Source organism: Monodon monoceros, unplaced genomic scaffold (assembly GCF_005190385.1).
Source record: "Monodon monoceros isolate NGI ecotype Baffin Bay Population unplaced genomic scaffold, NGI_Narwhal_1 Super_Scaffold_21, whole genome shotgun sequence".
NCBI lineage: Eukaryota > Metazoa > Chordata > Mammalia > Artiodactyla > Monodontidae > Monodon > Monodon monoceros.
Genome location: NW_021703778.1, coordinates 133,592,357 through 133,611,193, shown reverse-complemented (window position 1 = coordinate 133,611,193; position 18,837 = coordinate 133,592,357). Strand labels below are relative to the sequence as shown.

Here is an 18,837-nt window from a genome sequence, read left to right as displayed (position 1 = left end):
CAGCAGGTGAGCAGTAACTTTTTTGGATGAGTGATCCAGTTATAATATTAACATACATTAGATTATAACTTCTATTCAAATGTAAACTCCTTGAGAGCAAGGACCTATTCATTTCTTTATAGTTCCAAGGTGCTTACCCTAAAACAGTGTTTTGTAATAACACTTTATATATTTTGTAGAAAAGGTGAGTTACTAGCTGGATTAATATATGGTCAAATGATCACTAAAAGTACTGCTATAATTCAGATTATTTGAATTACATAGTTGATTTATTCTTTACTCCAAATTTCTTAATTTTATGTAGTAAAAAAAAAAAAAGTGGCTGGGGGCTTCCCTGGTGGCGCAGTGATTGGGAGTCCGCCTGCCGATGCAGGGGACACGGGTTCGTGCCCTGGTCCGGGGGGATCCCACGTGCCGCGGAGCGGCTGGTCCCCTGAGCCATGGCCGCTGAGCCTGCGCGTCCGGAGGAGCCTGTGCTCTGCGGCGGGAGAGGCCACAGCAGTGAGAGGTCCGCAAAAAAAAAAAAAAAAAAAAAAGTGGCTGGAGCAGTACACTAATTGCATAGAACTCTAGAAACAAGTTAATGCATCATAATTAAAAATGTTTGAAACAGTTCTAAAGCTGAATAAGAAAAATACCACTTAAGATTTTTTAAAGTTAATGCTAATACTGAGAACTGTTTCTGTTATCTGTAAAAGTATATTCCCTAAGAAAGTGGAAATTAAGAGAGCTTACCTTGCTAAAACAATAAGAGATCAGTGAAATTGTTAGGGCAACAAGAATCTGCTATACAAAATGAATTTCCTATTAAAAGCAGCAAAGTGGGTTTATCCTGTTAAAACATTTAAATGAAAGTACATTTGAATAGTATGTTATCATCACACAAGAACTTTTATCCTCCAAAGAAAATAACATACAACATATCAAAAAATTGAGGCATTGCCCTGAGATGCTAATTAGCACACAAAATGGGGTGGGAGGTCAAGAATTTAAGTGGTACAAAAATGAAGTGCACAAGAGAGGTGCAAAAGTGCCTTTTAAAGTGTGGCTGGTTCCCCACCACCACCATTAGCCCCAGGAATCAAGAACACACATAGTTTGCCATTATAATGTATACGTCCTTCCTGTACTTTTATAATTAAAAATTCTATCTAGTATGGCAATGTTGACTCATGTGGAAAAGATTTAGTCTTCTTTGGTCACACTTAATACAGTTTTCTCTCACTTCCAGGCCTAATTTCAGTACTAATAATTTTAACATTTTAACAGAGGAATATTTTAACCTCCTCTTTTTTAAAGACCCTCAAATTAAAAAGTCTCTAAATATGCTACTATGGTTTGAAATATAGCTTTCCATCACATATTTTACTTACGATTTAAGATTTTGCATCTCAAAATCCAGTTCAAGTTTTTGAAATTTCCAGAACTAAAAACTTTAGTCTACTTAAAAAATTAAGGAATTATAATAGGAATTTAGTTTTCAGTACTGGTAATCTATACTAGAAGCACTGGTATTCATTAAATGTACATTTAGATGCTTACAGTCATAACTTAGAACATTATCATACTTCGCACTCTACCACAGATTTAGACATTAAGCATTTATTTGTAAGTTAAGTACGGAATTGGTTCTTTAATTCCAACTGTTATGAATTTCTAAATATAAATAGCACTTGTTTTTCTTCATGCCGGATTAAGATATAAATTAAATACAATTAAGTTACATTTAATCACCTCCCAAATAAGAGGGATAATGAAAAGATTTTGCTGGCATATAACTACTTAAGTCTGAGATATTTCACATTACTCTTCCCAATACTCCCCTAACTTTACATTAGTTTTAAGGCTATATATACAAATACGTATATTTCCAAGTTAGGGAAAAAACAAATATAACAAAATTATACTACCTTTTATACACAGTTTTGATTTTGTATTCAGTGTTGTATTTATATCTTACATTTTAATAGTTTTCTAGTGGGGAATCTGCTTACTGAATGATTAAATTACATGGTGATTAAATACAATATTCAACCTAAAGAGACAAAAATACAGAAGGGCACAGAACAGTAGAGTCTTTTCAATGTGACAGATTTTAAAACTTACTTTCACATGCTTAATCAGAGGAATTTAAGCCTAAATTAAATTAGGTTATTTTTATATCTACAATTCTTTAAGCTTTTTAAAGTTATTTTTAAAGGCCGACAGCTAAATATTATCAACATGCTATATTTCAAATCACTAAATACATCTTAACTATTTGGATTCTAAAGACATGGGCTAATTAAAAATCACAGACACACACACACTCACAAACACACATACACCCCTACGATAGATTGTTAGATTGTCAAGCTTTGACAATTATTTTAACTAAACAGTGGGCAAATTCAGGCTGATAACACATCTAAATGAAAAAATAAGCAGCCTGAAAGAAACCCATTTAAAAATAGATCAAAGAACAACAGAGACTTAAATCTTTTATAGTCTTTCTAATGGAAGGGAAACAGTTCCATTTATGCCTTGAATTACAGTATTTTCCAATTAAAAGAGACTAACATCTTTCCCCATGAGAAAAATTCTCATTTACAATGGTATGGTGCTTTAAAATAAGGGCGGAGTAAAGGAGGAATTACACATACATGATTAAATTTCTTGTTTGTTAAATCAAGCTTTATTGATAAAATGGAATTCAGGATATCTTACTAGGAACAGCAGCAGGCCCAGCCAATCATGATAGCAAAAATGTGGCAGTCTCCTACTATTTGTAGGAAGCTGCTGCTTATCAATTAGTAATTAAATGTAAGGACTTGTAAAAGAGATGCAAAGAATCAAGGCATTTTAGCCCCAAGACTGATATTCTTATGAATATATTGTATTACCTGCAATACTCACGGCAACAAGGAGAGAACCTAGAACAGTTAAATGAAGGGACCAGCTTTATCGACAATGCCAATCCCACTGCCAAAAACATTAAACTAGTTTTCAATTAACTCCCTGGATATTCAGCTTTGTAAGATTTTGGAATAATTCTCCATAATCACGTGCACATTTGAGCGTCTAGCTGACATGGCTGCTGCTCTCCCTGTCCCAACCCCAAGTCCAAACACAGCATGACTTGAAAGGGCTATATATCTGTTGCGTCACACAACAAGCCAAACATTTCTTATAACTTTGATAGTGATTTAAAGCAGTTCATAATTAAATATGAGCATTTTATACAAGGACAATTATACTTTACAAAAAACAAAATCATACAACAAAAATTGCTGGAGTCTGATTTACAACATGAATTATGGTTTGAAATCACGTTTACATAAGTCTCAAATTTACAAAAAAAAAAAAAAATCAGTTCTGGGCTAGCTGTGGTACTGCTGAAGTTCTCTGGTGTAATCACTCTCACCCATGTCATACACGCCCTTCTTTAAAGTTGAAGATGGATGTTTAAAAGGTTCAAGGAAGTTGAGCTGTACTCTCCTTTGGAGGTGAAGGTAAACTCCATGGCTAGATGAGCAGTTTCACCACATATCATCAGTTGAAGTAGAGTCCTTTATAAAAGGAAACAAAGCAAAACAAGGAACGAAATTAAAACTTAGAGATGCATTATTTCCTGGGTAATGCAGAAAGATAAGGTTTTATAAAGCTGACCTTTAGAATATAAATGTTTTCTAAAATATATAATATGTGTACATGTGTTTATGAAATATCAATATTTAATCTGTTCAAAGAATTGTGAACCCTTTGTTTTGTTTTGGAATAAAATATTTGAAATATGATTTTACCATGAGGTTGACCAAATGTATTTCTAAACCAATCAACTACTAAAAAGAATTTTATTTTTCTCTTCAATAAACCCAATTTATTTTTAGAACACTACCTTTACAAATTTTTATTGCATAAAAACCTCAAGTAATAAGAGATTTGAGGAAGTTTCATAATGCAATATATAAAATATTTCAGAGCCAGGCCCAAATGATTTTAAGTTACCACTTTTCTGTAATCACCATACTACAACAGAATTGTAACAGGAAACTTAACTGGAGAATAGGGCATTCTAAATGTCTTTACATAAACAGAATTCTCTAGTATTTAAATGAGATATGCAGGGTTCTTGGCAAAGAATGGGCATTAATGGAGATGGGCATTCTGAAGCTCTGTTACAGCTGCTTACAAAACTCAGAATTAATTCAAGATTCTGAGCAGAGATATTCCCAACTTCAAAAAAACATTTAGTGGCGGAAAACTGAAGTTGATTGCTTGGAGAGGCTTAAAAAAACCAGAATAATTAAAAGGGACTTTCTTCTTCTTTGAGTTAAATGGCCACTCACCATGATTATATCCTCAAGCACTAGAACTGTGGTGCTGGCAGAGTTCAGAGCAGTCAGGGGTGTGTGTGTAAGAGAATGGGTGCAATGAACAGCTCTGCAAAAACAGGTAGGAAGGATATGCATTTAGAGTAGAGGGGAAGGGGAAGCAGAGGGAGCTCAATGCCACTTACAGTGTCATCATTTTTGTATGGATTCAGTCTATTGTAAACGGCTTCAATAACATTCCGCCTAAATTTAGAAAAAAATGCAGAAAGTTAATTCTTCAGAGCACAAAACTGCTTAGTAACTCATAGCCAGGTGTTCGTTAAAATGTCAAAGATACTCATACACTTAAATTATTTTAGTTCTATTTCTTACTGTCAATAAGTGAGCCATACTTTAAGATATTTGGGCCCCACTGTTAAAGTAGTGGTGAATTTATTCTAGAATGTAACACTCTACTAATGCAATTAATAGAAGACAAAATAGTCATGGCTTGGAAAAAAAATCAGTCTATATGGGCTACTTCTGTTTGAACTGGCATTTAGTGGTTATGAGTCAGAAATGACAATGCAGTTCTTAAGATATAATATTAATATATTCTGGTTAAGAGCTGAATGTTGTGAAGTAGAAATAACTTCAATATCTGTTATGGTAAAATAATTTAGGTATTTTACAATTAAATTTCTGCTTTTCATAATGCCCCTTTAAAAAAGCGCTATTAAAACTGAAATGTCAAATATGACATTTCCCTGGCAAGTCTAGGAATTACTTTTTGTATAATATTTTATTAAAAAATCAGTAGTGGTATTTATAAGTTATAAGCCTCCCTACTTACAAAACTGATTTGAAGCAATTTTATAGACAGTCATTTCACAGATCATATCGGAAGAAACAATTTCCAAAAAATAAAACCTTCAAACAGGAAGTTTTACAATTACATGAAATGATTAAAGAACATGGCTACACTTACAGCTCAAGTAGAGGATCAAGGAAATTAGTCAATATATCTTTGTAGGTCAATTACATGGATATCTGAGGTAAAAATGTTTTAAGCCTTGAATTATAAAATTGCTTAAAGTCTCTACTGTAGTTTATAAAGATGTAAGTTAGTATCTAACACATATTAGCCCACAGTTCTAGGAACTAAAGTGAAAAGAGAAAAAGAGCAAGAAATGCATCTACCTATCTTGCCTTACACCAAAACCCAACCAACCAGCATCAACAACCAAAAACACTAGGAAAATCAGAGATACAGAAAAATGGCCCAGATGGAAGAAGAGAAAAACGCTCATCCATGGGGTGTTCAGTTATCCAGGGATTAAGAAAATCAAATTATAATAGTAGGAATAATAATGACACTTAGAATTTTGTAGTACTATGTAATTTAGTTTAAAAATTTCTTTCACTGTATTATCTCATTTATGCTATATGAGGCAATCAGTGTAATCCAAGCCTCCACTGAAGACAGCCTTCAGTGTAATTAGTTACAATGATATTCTGATACCTATTCTAAGTAAGCACCATATATCATTAATACTGAAAAACACCGAACCACAGCTTAAACATTTTGAAGTCACTTTAGAAATTAGGTAAATACACATTTGATCAACGGACACCTAACATTTTCATGTACAGAGATAGATGGTAAGAGTACGCAGAATATAACTTACTTGCTTGCCAATTCACCCCCTGGTGGGAGGCTGGGGATGTTCTCACTCGCTAATGTACGCATCACATGGACTAAGTCAGGGACGCCTTCCCCCTGCTTCTTTATGATTTCTGGGAATCAGAAGTACTTTTTTTGTAAGTGTTATCCAAATTTAATAATAATTAAAAAAACTGAAACAAAGATAACTTAGGTTTTTAAAGATGGCATTTACCACATCTGAGATTTTCTAAACTATATAAAAAAATAAAAATCAAATTGACCTTTGAAAATTGATGACAAAGGGACGTACAAAATGATACAAGAGATACAATACTTTCCAGAAACTTCAAAGAATGAAAATAAACAAGATAAAAATGTGAAAAATTTTCATATTAAAATCAATGTATTACCATAATCAGGGATATGTGTGTACAAATGAGGATATTCCTCTTAAGATGCCAACTAATTACATCTGAGGAGATTAACTCCTCTCTTTAGACTGGAAACATGTTTCCTGAACTTTGCCCTGAAAGTACAGTACACAGATTTTTAAAAAAAAATAATTTCAAGATTTGAAAAAAGAAAAAAAAAAAACCTTTAAGTATGGGGGATTTACTGATTATATACTAACCCAAATCATATTTACATATGTTTATATTTGCAAAATGATACTTAAGTAGCATGTGCAGAACAGGTCATGTACTTGAACACCACTCTCAGCTTAACTTTTGTCTAAAATATCTTTAAGCAATAAATAGATATATACCATTTCCTTAGTTGATTGTTTGAACAAAGCCTACAGAATGGAAAAAGGCTAAATTTCAGGACAAAATTTTTAAAAAGAAAAAATTTGATAAACCATACAACTGTATTTAAAATGGTTAATTTCAAAACATTCAGTTATTAAATGGATAGAGTGATATGATCGGCAGTGTTGCCATGCAGATGCATATTGTTATTCATACCACAACATACCAACCATTACGCACAGACAACTTAAAGAGCTCTCAAACTATTCACTTTAAGTACAGGAAGTCTTTACCTGGAGTTTCAGCATATTTATTCTAAACGTAAGATCATGCCAAGGGTATTTGTAAGTTATATGTTCAATTTTTTGTTTTCCATTATTTACACTAAGAAATTTTCTTTGTCATCATTGTAGATCATTCTAGTTCTCAATTTGTAAATACCTTTGAAAATAACAATGCATGTAAAGACCTTTCATCCTTTGATCAAGCTTCAAAATATTAATTCATCATTAAAGCCACATATTAAAAGACAGACATTGCTACCCATACTTCTTTAAATGGCTCAAACTGTCCTTTGAGGATTAAGGCCAAATTTTACCATCTTTTATTTTTTGCTTTTTTTTAAACCAGTCTTTAATCTGAACAAAAAGCAAGGATCTCAGATTTGGTTTGCCAAGTTCCTTTATTGTATAATCTTTAACATCTAGTATATTTATTCTACATGATTCTAATGCTGGAAATTTGCTGTACAAAAATAAAGGAATTTGATGTTGACCTAAACTGCACAATTTCACAATCTAAAGCTGTAATACACTTAACATACAGTCTCTGCTAAGCCAATACAATTATTGGATAGATAACTAGATACAATATAAATGAACACTGATGATAAATTCAATCAATGATGGTTTCAGGTCTAAAAACATTACCTTGAATCATCTATATTTGATGTTTCATACATCTCCTTTGTTAAAATATAAAAATTAGGATATTTTAATTGTGAATAAAATTACAGGAAGACAAATTCTTTAAAAAAATAATATAAGACTTTAAAAACAGTTATATCTCCTATTCCACATGGGACAATACACTTAAACTATCTGACCATTAATACTACACTAGCCTTGATTCTTTGTGCTTTAAAAAATAAAGAAAAAGAAATTTTAAGAAATATTCCTTTAATTGCTCTTGGACTATACATTTTAATTAGAATTGTAAAAAGACTGAATGCTTTTATTAAGGAATATATATGTATAGAATATCTATGTTCCACATACTCATGTATAAACATATTCTGCCCCCCCCCCCCCCCGCCCCTCCACCAAGCCTGAGGGATTCTATCAGTTATCTCCAAATTAGCAACTTTAAAGCTTGGGCAGTCAGTAGCAAATAAAAATACATACATGACACAAGTATCCTCTTAAACTGGCTTAGAAGGACCACAACCTTAAGTGGTATGGTTTAAATCATGAGCTGAATCTTTTCACAACCCTAGAGAGTCAAGTATTTAGAATATCATAGGAGGAGAGCTAAAAAGCCTTTGTCCTTTTCTGTGGTGTGGACAGAGAAGCCAAAAGTATTCAAAGCAAATAAAATGAGGTTTAATAGGTCACAGCAATTTAGTGAAGGCATGTATTTAAAGAAAGAAAAAAAGAAAAAGGTATTCAGTGCCTGTTTTGGAAGCTGATTGCAGTATTTATCACTTTTTAAGATATATAACAACTTTTACAATGCAAATAGTTACATTCTTTCTATGTTTTACATTCTTTCTATTCTTTCTATGTTTTTAAATATAGTAGTGGTTTTTAATTACTGTAATATTTAACTAGATGCAGTCTCATCAAATCTACCTCAGTAAATAATACTGTATTTAATTTATGACATAATAATCTCCAGTTGAACAATACAAGTATAACAACACTTCAACATACCAAAAATATTGAGGATTAATGTAAAGTCTGTTCAGGTGGCAATTCTTGCTTGATAATAAGCAATATAAAACTTAATATTGTAACATAAAATTACTTATCTAAAGCAATTATTTAGAATTGCATCAAAAACTTAAGAGTGCACACTAAAGAGAAAAAATAGCAATTCATTTCTAAAATTTGACCCCATTTCACAGTAAATAAAACTAATTATTTCTTTAAATTGATAAGAAAACATGTACACTCAGGTTAAAGTGCCAATAAATTAAATATCAACATACCCCAATACATATTCTTCTTCAGGTTTCATATTTTTCCACTAACCAGCAGTTTGAACCAATGTGCTATGACTTGGTAGCATTCTAAATATTTTATCTCACTGATAACTTATATTGAAATGAACCACTTAAAACAAAAAATTTCCAAGACCCTTGGAAACAGTGAGGAAACAAACTCATTGAATAGTATGTCCAGTGAATGAAATACTAAATACTATATACACATACTAGATATATCACTATCAAGTAGGTGAGAGAAATAAAAACAAAATAGCAGCTCCAGACAGTACTGAAAAATCAAAACCAACCATAATTCTAATATCAGACTAATTATAATTGGTATCAAACAGCAAAAAGGGAGAAAACAAAATTAAAGTGCATATTAATTTTAATAATGCAGGCACAGCAGGATATAATAGTGTATCAATGTTTACATGCTATTAAAGGTCTTTAACGTGCAATGTAATGACATTAGGGGCCAAAAATGCATTTTAACACTATTATTGGCATGTCAAATTTTTCTCCTTAAAGAAACTGCATAATCTACGTGCTTATTGCATATATGCAGTAAACTGGAATTCTCTGGGGAGACTTAATAGTTATGGCAAATAGTAGCTGCATCAATGATCATTTAAAAGTTTTTCAAATATTTAAAGGCATTACACTTGAGCTACAAATACCTTTCTAATTGTCTCAAAGTAATTTGCAGAATTATGACAAATATACTTCTGTAATTCCCAACTTATTTCTTGATTTTATTCAGCATTTGTATTTCTGCCAGGTAGAGATATATGCCAGGTACGTCTTCTATTCAGGTTTATGTTGTCTAGGTGAGGCAGTTTATGGCTTAGGCAAGAAGCTTTGGAACAGTTTAAAATAAATTTTTAAAAGCTGTGGCACATGAAAGTTGTTAATAACCAGGCTATGATCTTCAAGTTATTTTTTTAAAGTCCCAAAGACCTTAAATTCATACACACAGCTTTACACAGAAAGATGGTATTCAAATTATCACCATCATAAAAAATCTGTTTATAATTAAATAAACCACAAATTAGACTTTCCTAGCATAAAATTATTCATGCCAATGAATTCATAAAGAATTTGAAAGCACACAACACTTTAGCCTTTTTAAACATAAGTATCCTGAACAGAATGTACTGGGCCATCCGAGTTGCTATTTCTAATATAACTGTGATAGGACAATAACAAATATCTAAACAGCTACTACAGAAATGCCCTTTCCCACTTTTGTACACTAAATGTCAAAGGCATGTAAAGATCTAAAAGCTAAAATGTTAAAGTTTGATTATGTTGAGGTTTTTCTTTAATAAAGCTACTTATTTTTTGTTAAATGATCCACCTTCTACTCTGCTTTCCAGGTACTTGTCCAACTCTGCCTCCTTCTTCACTGCTTCTGGCGATACTTTGGGTGCATTTGGAAAACAGATCAATATCACACTCATGTTGTCTCGACTTCCCTGGGAAGAAAAAAGTTTGAGAAAATATTGTTTTCTTTTTGCTCTTCAAAGCTTTGAGAACCTTTACAGTCATGCCAATTATACTTGTTCTAGTGAAAACATATATTGTTTTTAAGGAGAGAAAAATATACATGCACATGTGGAGCGGCACCCCCCAATACATATATTGTACATATGGTATACAGAATAACCAATACTCCAAAAGACAGGAGAGAAACACTACAGATTAAAAAAATGATTGTTGCAGTAGTAGTTTAAAGCTCTATAAAACAAATATTTCTGAACATTTACTGGTGGCCTACTTAACATGAAGTGATACCTAACACAAATACACATACATACATTCATTCAATTCAACAAGATAGAAAATTCTAGTGATATTCTTTACAACATGATTTGATCTGTAGTTACACATATACTTGAGAAATTTACTTTTTTTTGACAAGTTTACATTTAAAATAAATTATGGGGCTAATTAATTTGCTTCATAATAAGTAGAAATATGGAATTAGAAATAAAACTACATATATAAAGTTTATAAACCAGTTTTTAACTTTCATAATTTAAAAAAAAGGTTCAACTTTTAGGAAGTACATTTGTTTTTAAAGGCACCTAGATATTCAAAATGCTATAATTAAAATACTTGAATCAATTTTGGCCTCCCCAAAAATCAGACTTCCTCTTCCTATTAGTAATTGGAGTTCTAAAATTTGAAGTATTTAATTCCCCTATATGGGAAAATTGAAGTTATACCATTAATCTAAGCAAACAATACAAAGAATTTAATATTTAAAATATTGGGGGAAAATTATATAAAAATGAGGCAAATGATAAGATACTGAACAATTTTTAAAACAGAGCATAATGCAGAAGAGATAAAGTAGAATCTGAGTCATAATTTACTAATATCTGAATCTGAACAAGTCTCTCAAGAAAACAGCTTTTAATTTAGTTAACAAGTATTTAACTCTCAAGCGCTACAGAATAAACCTAACAAATGAATGCTACTTTTTCCCTTTTTTATACTAAAAGGGACAAAGAACATAAGCATCCTTGTTTGGTTCCCCCCAAATTCAGAAATTAACAACAATAGTGTGTACTACCAAGTTGTTGCTCTATTGATTTTTTTAACATATGTGTTGGATGTTACATAAACCTGATTTTTAATTAAGATTTTAAGTACAGCTGGCAGTTGTGCATATAAAACCAGAAAGAATATTATGTTGACTTTCTATTTCTGAGTTTTAAAAGGACATCAAATATACAGCCTCAGAAGAGTTTTATAAAATCACCATTTGTTAAACAAACAAACACAAAGAATTAGTTAATGAGCATTATTGACAAAATAGAACTGTGGTGTAAAGAACACTGCACCTAAGTCAAGCACTTGGATTCTAGTCTTAGCGCTGCAACTAAAGAAGTAAATTGTGTAACATTTTTAACTTTTCTAGAAAAGGGAGCAGCATGTATCAATCACACACTGCTAAAACTAGGTACTTCATATGTATACATGAGTTCATCAACAGTCTTATGAGTTAGATACTATTTTCTCCATTCAATAGCTGAGAGAGGTGGAACAATTTGTTCAAGACTATAGAGTACAAAAGTAACAGAGGTTAAGATTTGATTCTAGGTCTGACTCTTAAGTCCGCAGAGCCTTCTCTTGCTCATCTATATACGTGATCCCATTTGATCATTCCGACAACCCCATGAGACAGGGTAATAATATCTCTCTTTCTCTCTCTTTTTTATACAATTAAAGAAACTGATTTTCCAGACAATTTAAATAGCTTACCTGAAGTCATACACAGTCTCATACCAAGTTCTTCTGACTCCATGTCCAAGGCTATTTCTATTACATCACACCAAATGATCACTAAATCCTCTGTTGGTGCTACAGATTCATTAGACCATAGTGTCAAAGTATTTCCATAAATGTACTGAGATATCACATGGTAAAAATAAAATATTAAAATTCTAAAATGCTTTTCATATATAGACACTGAGGCTTAACCCTCCCCATTCCCTTTTTTAAAACATGATACAGTCTTTTACCTTTGATAAAATTCCACAATAGTAAAAAGCTCAAGTAGTCATGGTTACTAAAAATTCAGATTATAACCCTTGCATTTTTGGTAACCGTGTAATTTATTTCTAAGAAGTATTCCTATGTTATTTTCATAATTGATGAAAAGTATCCTGCAATTGTACCAAAAACTTATTTCTGAGTACTATAGGTTCTAAGATGATTATATACTAGAGTAGTAATTAAGATGACATAAAATCATTTCATCTAAAAAAAAAAGTCTAGCTACCTTATACAAACAGGTGTCGACTACTTCATTGCAAACTTTCTCAAGGTCATCAGTGACTTCAAGTCTGGATCTTACAAAATCACAGAGCTCTTCATTTCCCATGACATCCCAAATACCATCACATGCAAGAATAATGAACTGATCATCTTCTTCAGATCTTTCAATATCATGGACTTCAGGCTCTGGTGACACAAGCTGCTCTGTAGGACCTTTTCCATGGACACATTTGTAATCGAAGTCTCCAAGGGCCCTTGACACAGCCAGAGAGCCATTCACACGTTGAATCATTACAGAACCACCTGCATTCTGAATTCGTTCTTTTTCCAGAGGATTACTTGGTTTGTGATCTTGTGTGAAGAAGTAAACTTTCCTGTTCCTACAAAGTAAACCTCTTGAGTCTCCACAGTTAATGAAATAAGTATGTTGAGGAGAAATTAAGACACCCACAGCTGTTGACCCACTTCTATCAGCACCATGTTTCTTCTCTGACATAACTCTCATATGTTCATCAATCTCCAGAAAACCTGTTCTGATTCCATTCTTTACATTTTCCACAGAAGGTGCTCCTGTAGACCCTTTAAAATCCTGGTTATTGGTGATGTGATCTAACAAATGCTCACAGCAGTATTTGGCAACCTGAGAACCAGCATGCCCATCATACACAGCAAAGAATGACCATGTTTCAAGTCCACTTGGCAAACCGATCACAGCCGTATGTGCGTCCTCCATTTCAACTCGCCAGCCTTGCATGCTGCTTAGCCCATATCGCAACCCATTACCCTGCCCCTGGGCATTATGTTTTTCCATCTTTGGTTTGTCTAAAAATGCTCCCATTATGTCTTGATCCTCTAGGTCTGCAAAGGAAGAGAAACAGGAAAGTTAATAGCTATCTTATAAACAAACTACATATCCAACAACCTTTTTAAGAGAGAAGGAAATACCAAGAAAGCTTTAAATAAGAATTCACAACTCTTGTGATAAGCAGACACTCACTGCTGACTTGGAACCTGATGATTAACAAGGAAGAATTGGGGGAAAGGCTGTTCAGGCACAGCTCAGAATGTACAACAGGCAGAGAGAAGTAAGCATCATGATAAAAGTAGCTGATCTGACACTCTCCCCAAGGAACAAGTACTTGAAATAGAAAAGAGACTTGGCAGTGGCCATCAGCTTACATGAACCATGTCAAGTGGTTAAGGATGCATTGAATATGTGAATCTCTTAGGAAATCTCAGAACTAAGTTGTATGTATATATTAATCAAGAAAAAACAAATAAATGAATTCACAGGACATACCAAAAGCCTACTAATTCAAACATCTTAGTTGAACATTCAGGATTTTCCAAAGTTTGATTCCAAATATCTAGTTTTATTCCTACTACATCAACTCTCTGAAAAAGTAGAAAACGATCTATTCACAATGATTCAAATTTGCATGCTCCTTCCCTTAAGTCTTTCCTCCTTACTTATAGAAATAAGTATACCCATCTAACGTCTAGCTCAAATTCTACCTTTTCCATTGGTTTTTCAGTCTCTGAAAAGCCAATAAGTTATTAGATACCTGTAAGTGGTTCAGCCTCAATTTTCAAGTTGCAAAGCAATTATACATACATATAACAAAGACTGTCATATGTAGATATAATAAAATTCATCTACTGTAACCTAATCTAGTGGTAATAACACGTATCATCATATGGTACTCTATAACCATTTGGTATAAACAGAAAAGGAGATCAAAAGGTCTAGGACAGCACTGTGGACAAGCCTGAAAGCTTAGCTAATCTAATCCTTTCTCAATAATCAAAAGCTAAAACCCTTGGTCTGGAATGAGCTTACACAAGGCAGGAAGACAGTTGGCCTTTACTAGAGTAATGGCCTAGAATGTAGAGACTTGGGGTCCAAGTGATCAAATGAGCCACAATTTAATGCAATCTGAAAGAAGGATACAATGAGATTTAATGGAGGTTAAGGTGAGATGGGAAGGGGTGGGGAAAAGTACCCAGGTAAATCAGGATGCACTTAGGAGATTAGGGGATTGATGATGCTAAGCTCTGAGAAGAAGCTGGGAGAGAGAAAGGAAGAAGAAAAACAACTCAGAAAGGAAATAGTTTCCCAGCAACCTCTCCCTCCTTCTCTATCCTACAAGGGCCAAACTAATACACAGCAGAGAAGTCTGGCTGATTGGTATGATAAAATGATCTCCTGCCTACTTGTCTGTGTCCTATTACAATTCCACTAATGGAGGTTAAATAATGAAAACTAGCCATTATTCATTCCTTATGGTGGTATTCATCAAATTACCTTTCTGACACCAAGTTGATACATAATATGGCAAGGGTGAGTGTTTTGATTGGACAAAAGATACAATAGTAATGATACCTTAATAGCAGACAATGTTTAAGATGAATTCTAAATCACTGATAAGTGTTTTACAACTGTTACCTGAAGTCATTCTCAACAACACTCTAAAGTAGGTAATAATATTATCTTCAATTTATAGATGAACTTTAGTGTGACTAAAGAACTTGGCCAACGTCACTCATCAGACAAGTTGAGGGGAGTCAGGTCTCTAATTCAAGCCTGCCTGGCTCTAAAGCACCATTTACTACTACAGCAATGGTCTCAGTCATGGCTGTACAAAAGAATTATCTGTGGACCTTTTGAAAAGTTAAGATTAAAAAAACCAGAATTTCCACAGTAGGGTTGGAATCTAGGCATCTGTGTATCTGTTGTAAAGATTAGATGGAAAGCCTAGATAGATAGGTAGATAGAAGATGATGAAGCCATGGTGAGGTTAAGTCATCTGCTGAAGGTCAACAGCAAGTTGCCTCATCTCTGTACCTCAACTCCTTTAGCTAGGCTAAAGGGGAGGTGGGAGGTGTTACAGTCAGCCCTCCATATCTTCGGGTTTGGATATGGAGGGCCCACCATATTCACCGTACTATGCTATTTTATAGAAGGGACTTGAGCATCCACACATTCTGGTATCCATGGGGGCTCCTGGAACCAATCCCTGCAAATACTGAGGGACAACTGTATACTTAAGACACTTGATACCACCAATCTAGCATTCGTCATCTGTATAATGGGCATATATTAATACGTACTTCTGAATGTTGCTGCAAAGTTTAAATGAGGTAATGGCTGCAAAGTAGCCACATAGAGCAGAGCAAACATGAGGAACTCAGCAAATGGAAACTATTTAATTATGACTACATTCCCACATACACAACACATCTAGATTCTGATATTACCTAACAGGGATCTTACTCTCCCTCTCCCTTTTATAGAAAAGTCCAGTAGTTATTTTCCAGAGACATATCTATCTATCTATCTATCTATCTAGATATAGATAGATAGATATAGATATGAAACTACCAAACAAATAATTCTTTGAAGATAAACAGGGTATGCTTTCTAAAAAAAAACACCCCAACTTTTGAAAAATATATATTAGAAATATAAAAATGTAACAAACCAAGTCAATCATCTGATAAAATTTTAGGTCCAGCTCTACTGCAAATGCAAAAATATAGTCAAGGGCAAATAATTTTGTGTCTGGACTTTTACATACTGAAAATAGGTGATTCAGAAATCTTACCTCCTGGGATTCTGAATAATTTGTAGAAGCCTGGTGAAGCAGCCAACTACAGCTACAAAATACAGCAGATAGTTATGTAAAAATAATAGCTATCAGAAACTATTTACTTATAAATACTATGACATAGTACTTATAAATATGTCATACTTATAAGTACTATGACATACTGTAAGTACCTATAAGTAAATAATTTTTACTTTTAAAAAATACATAGTTAGTTTCCATAAGTGGACTACTAAAGAGTATTTTATTTAGTCAAGTTATTAAATTGGCATGTATCTACAAACAGTAAATCCCAAGGCGATTCAGTTTGCCCATGAAAGTTTAAGTTGGTTTCTGAGAGAAATTCTAGTTCTCACCTAGTGTTAAATCTACTCTGAGCACATGCTGGGTCTCACCACAACACTAGCATTATCAGAGAATCTGAACATTTCAATACAAAGTACTATGACAATCATAAGACTGAACTCATCTTTGATATAATCAGAAAATTTGGTGACCATTTTTGTCTTTTAAAACCCAACAAACTCCCAAATTGAAAAATCCTAAGGCTGAGTCAGGAAGTATTCATTAAAGTTCAGCGACTGCCTTTTATTAAGTAAAACCGATCTCACAATCATAATGAAGAGTCTTGAACCTGGTCATTTGGTTTAATCCACTCAGAATTATCCCAAGTTAAAAAAAAGCTCTATATATTCATTCCACTGTTAAGATCCCTAAGCACCATATTAGCCATGAAACAAGAGTTATTAAACTGACAATTCTGGCAGAGTCCTTTAGTAAAAAATTGAAGACTAAAACACTACAGGGTTCTTTTCTGTTTACCTATGGACACACAGTATAATACAGAATGCCCTGGTGCTCCATTAACAGAGGACAAAATAGACTATGTAAACAATGTTGAGAAAATTATATTCTCTTAGTAATTGATATCAGAATTGTTCTTACAGCAAGCCCTACTTTTTCTGAGAAACACTACTTTGATCAGATATGTAAGTAAGGGGTTAAGGATCAAAAGATATACTCAACATAACAAAAGATCACTGCTAAACAAGCATTTGAAGGAGGGTAGATGCTGCTAACTTTTGTTTGATGAGCACTGAGATAGGTTTGATTATAAAAACTGGGGAGGAAAATCTGGACTAGACCTCCATAAGAAATAAGAAATCTAAAGGTTGGGGGAAATCCAGAGGGAAGAAACTATATAGCAAGAGAGACTTGAAGCTTCTTGGGGGAAAAGGGAAAAAATGGAATACCAGTTAGCAGCACTGGTAGCAGTGTATAACATGGCAACATTGAAGTCATTTGCAGTGAGGAGTGAACTCTCTACTACTACCAAACCTTTGGTATAGCCTACATTGCCCACTAATGCTTATGTATGAATAGACTGTCAAAGATGAGAACAAATGGTCAGCTGACCTCTGGAATGCACACTTACTGAACAATAGAATACTAAGCAATTTATTGCATAGACGGGGTTCAGAGAAGATGCACAAAGTCCTTGTGGCCACATCTCTGTGCAAAGGATAATCTAGGCTACATAAACTACTTTTAACTTCCCAAGCTATGAAACATGGTAATTCATAAATTATATTTTGTAATCCAAGGCAACCATCTCAAAGTTATCTATGGTAATGATACATAAGCACATGAACAAAATTTAATACAATTTGAGGAGAAAAAAAAGATCAATCTTGGGTAATTTTTCTCCCATTTGGAGTCTGAAATTTCTAATCATTACAAAAATAGTCACACATTTATATGTACAAATTTGATTTTGATAACTTGTATAAATAATCAGAGCCAAAATGTAGAAATGATCTGTCTAAACCTATTTTACAAATGAGACGGTACAGAGAAACAGAATGACTTGCCCAAGGTCAAAAAGCTAGTTCAGCACTAAGCCTGAGAAAAGGACCTAGGTTTCTGGACTAACACTCTAATTCTCCTACACAAGCCATCCTGTGTATCTGCAAATGAAGTAATGGAAATCTAAAAATGTAGACTTTTAAAAAGACAACACACAAGGCAGAGAGGCATGGAAGATGGTCACCGAAGAAAGCAGAAACTTCTTTTAGTGTCATTTCTTCCTCTGCCTACTCTACATAATTTGTGTTCTAAACTACCAAAGGTGAATGACCAAAAAAAAGAGGAGGGAAGGAAAGGTAAAGAAGAAGAGAAAAGGAAGAAAAGCAAGAAATCCAACTTTTATTTTTTGTGCGAGACTCATAGAAAACAACAGTGAACTAACTGCAATTTCTGGCAATGCCAATTTCAAATACACGAGCTAAATAAAATATAATAATGAGCAGAGAAAACTAAGAGGATGTATTTTTAAAGATTCAGAAATTAAAGGTGGGGATTGGGGGTGGGTGGGTGAGCTCAGTATTCATTAGCTCCAAACTAGAAAACACCCATCAATTTATGAGATGACACTGAATGAATGAAACAACTGCAAGCTGTCAACCAAAGCAAAAACAAAAAAAGCAAACAAACCACTCTGAAAGTAGGTTCATGGAAATGAAAAACA

At 33.4% G+C, this 18,837-nt stretch overlaps 1 protein-coding gene across 4 annotated transcripts in view; it reads right to left on the bottom strand.

The window, feature by feature from the left end:
• Positions 1-2,651: 2,651 nt before the first annotated feature.
• Positions 2,652-18,837, bottom strand: part of PPM1A (protein phosphatase, Mg2+/Mn2+ dependent 1A) — a 43,850-nt gene continuing 27,664 nt past the window's right edge. For 3 of the 4 annotated variants that reach the window (XM_029238916.1, XM_029238915.1, XM_029238914.1), the window contains exons 2-6: positions 12,707-13,560; positions 10,274-10,391; positions 5,981-6,089; positions 4,499-4,556; positions 2,652-3,548 (exon numbers count right to left, since the gene is read on the bottom strand). In XM_029238916.1, coding sequence (XP_029094749.1) covers positions 3,519-3,548; positions 4,499-4,556; positions 5,981-6,089; positions 10,274-10,391; positions 12,707-13,540 — 1,149 coding nt within the window. In that variant the 5' untranslated portion in view covers positions 13,541-13,560 and the 3' untranslated portion in view covers positions 2,652-3,518. Of the gene's footprint in view, positions 3,549-4,498; positions 4,557-5,980; positions 6,090-10,046; positions 10,392-12,706; positions 13,561-18,837 lie in introns of those variants that run through there. The other variant, XM_029238918.1, reaches the window with a different exon arrangement.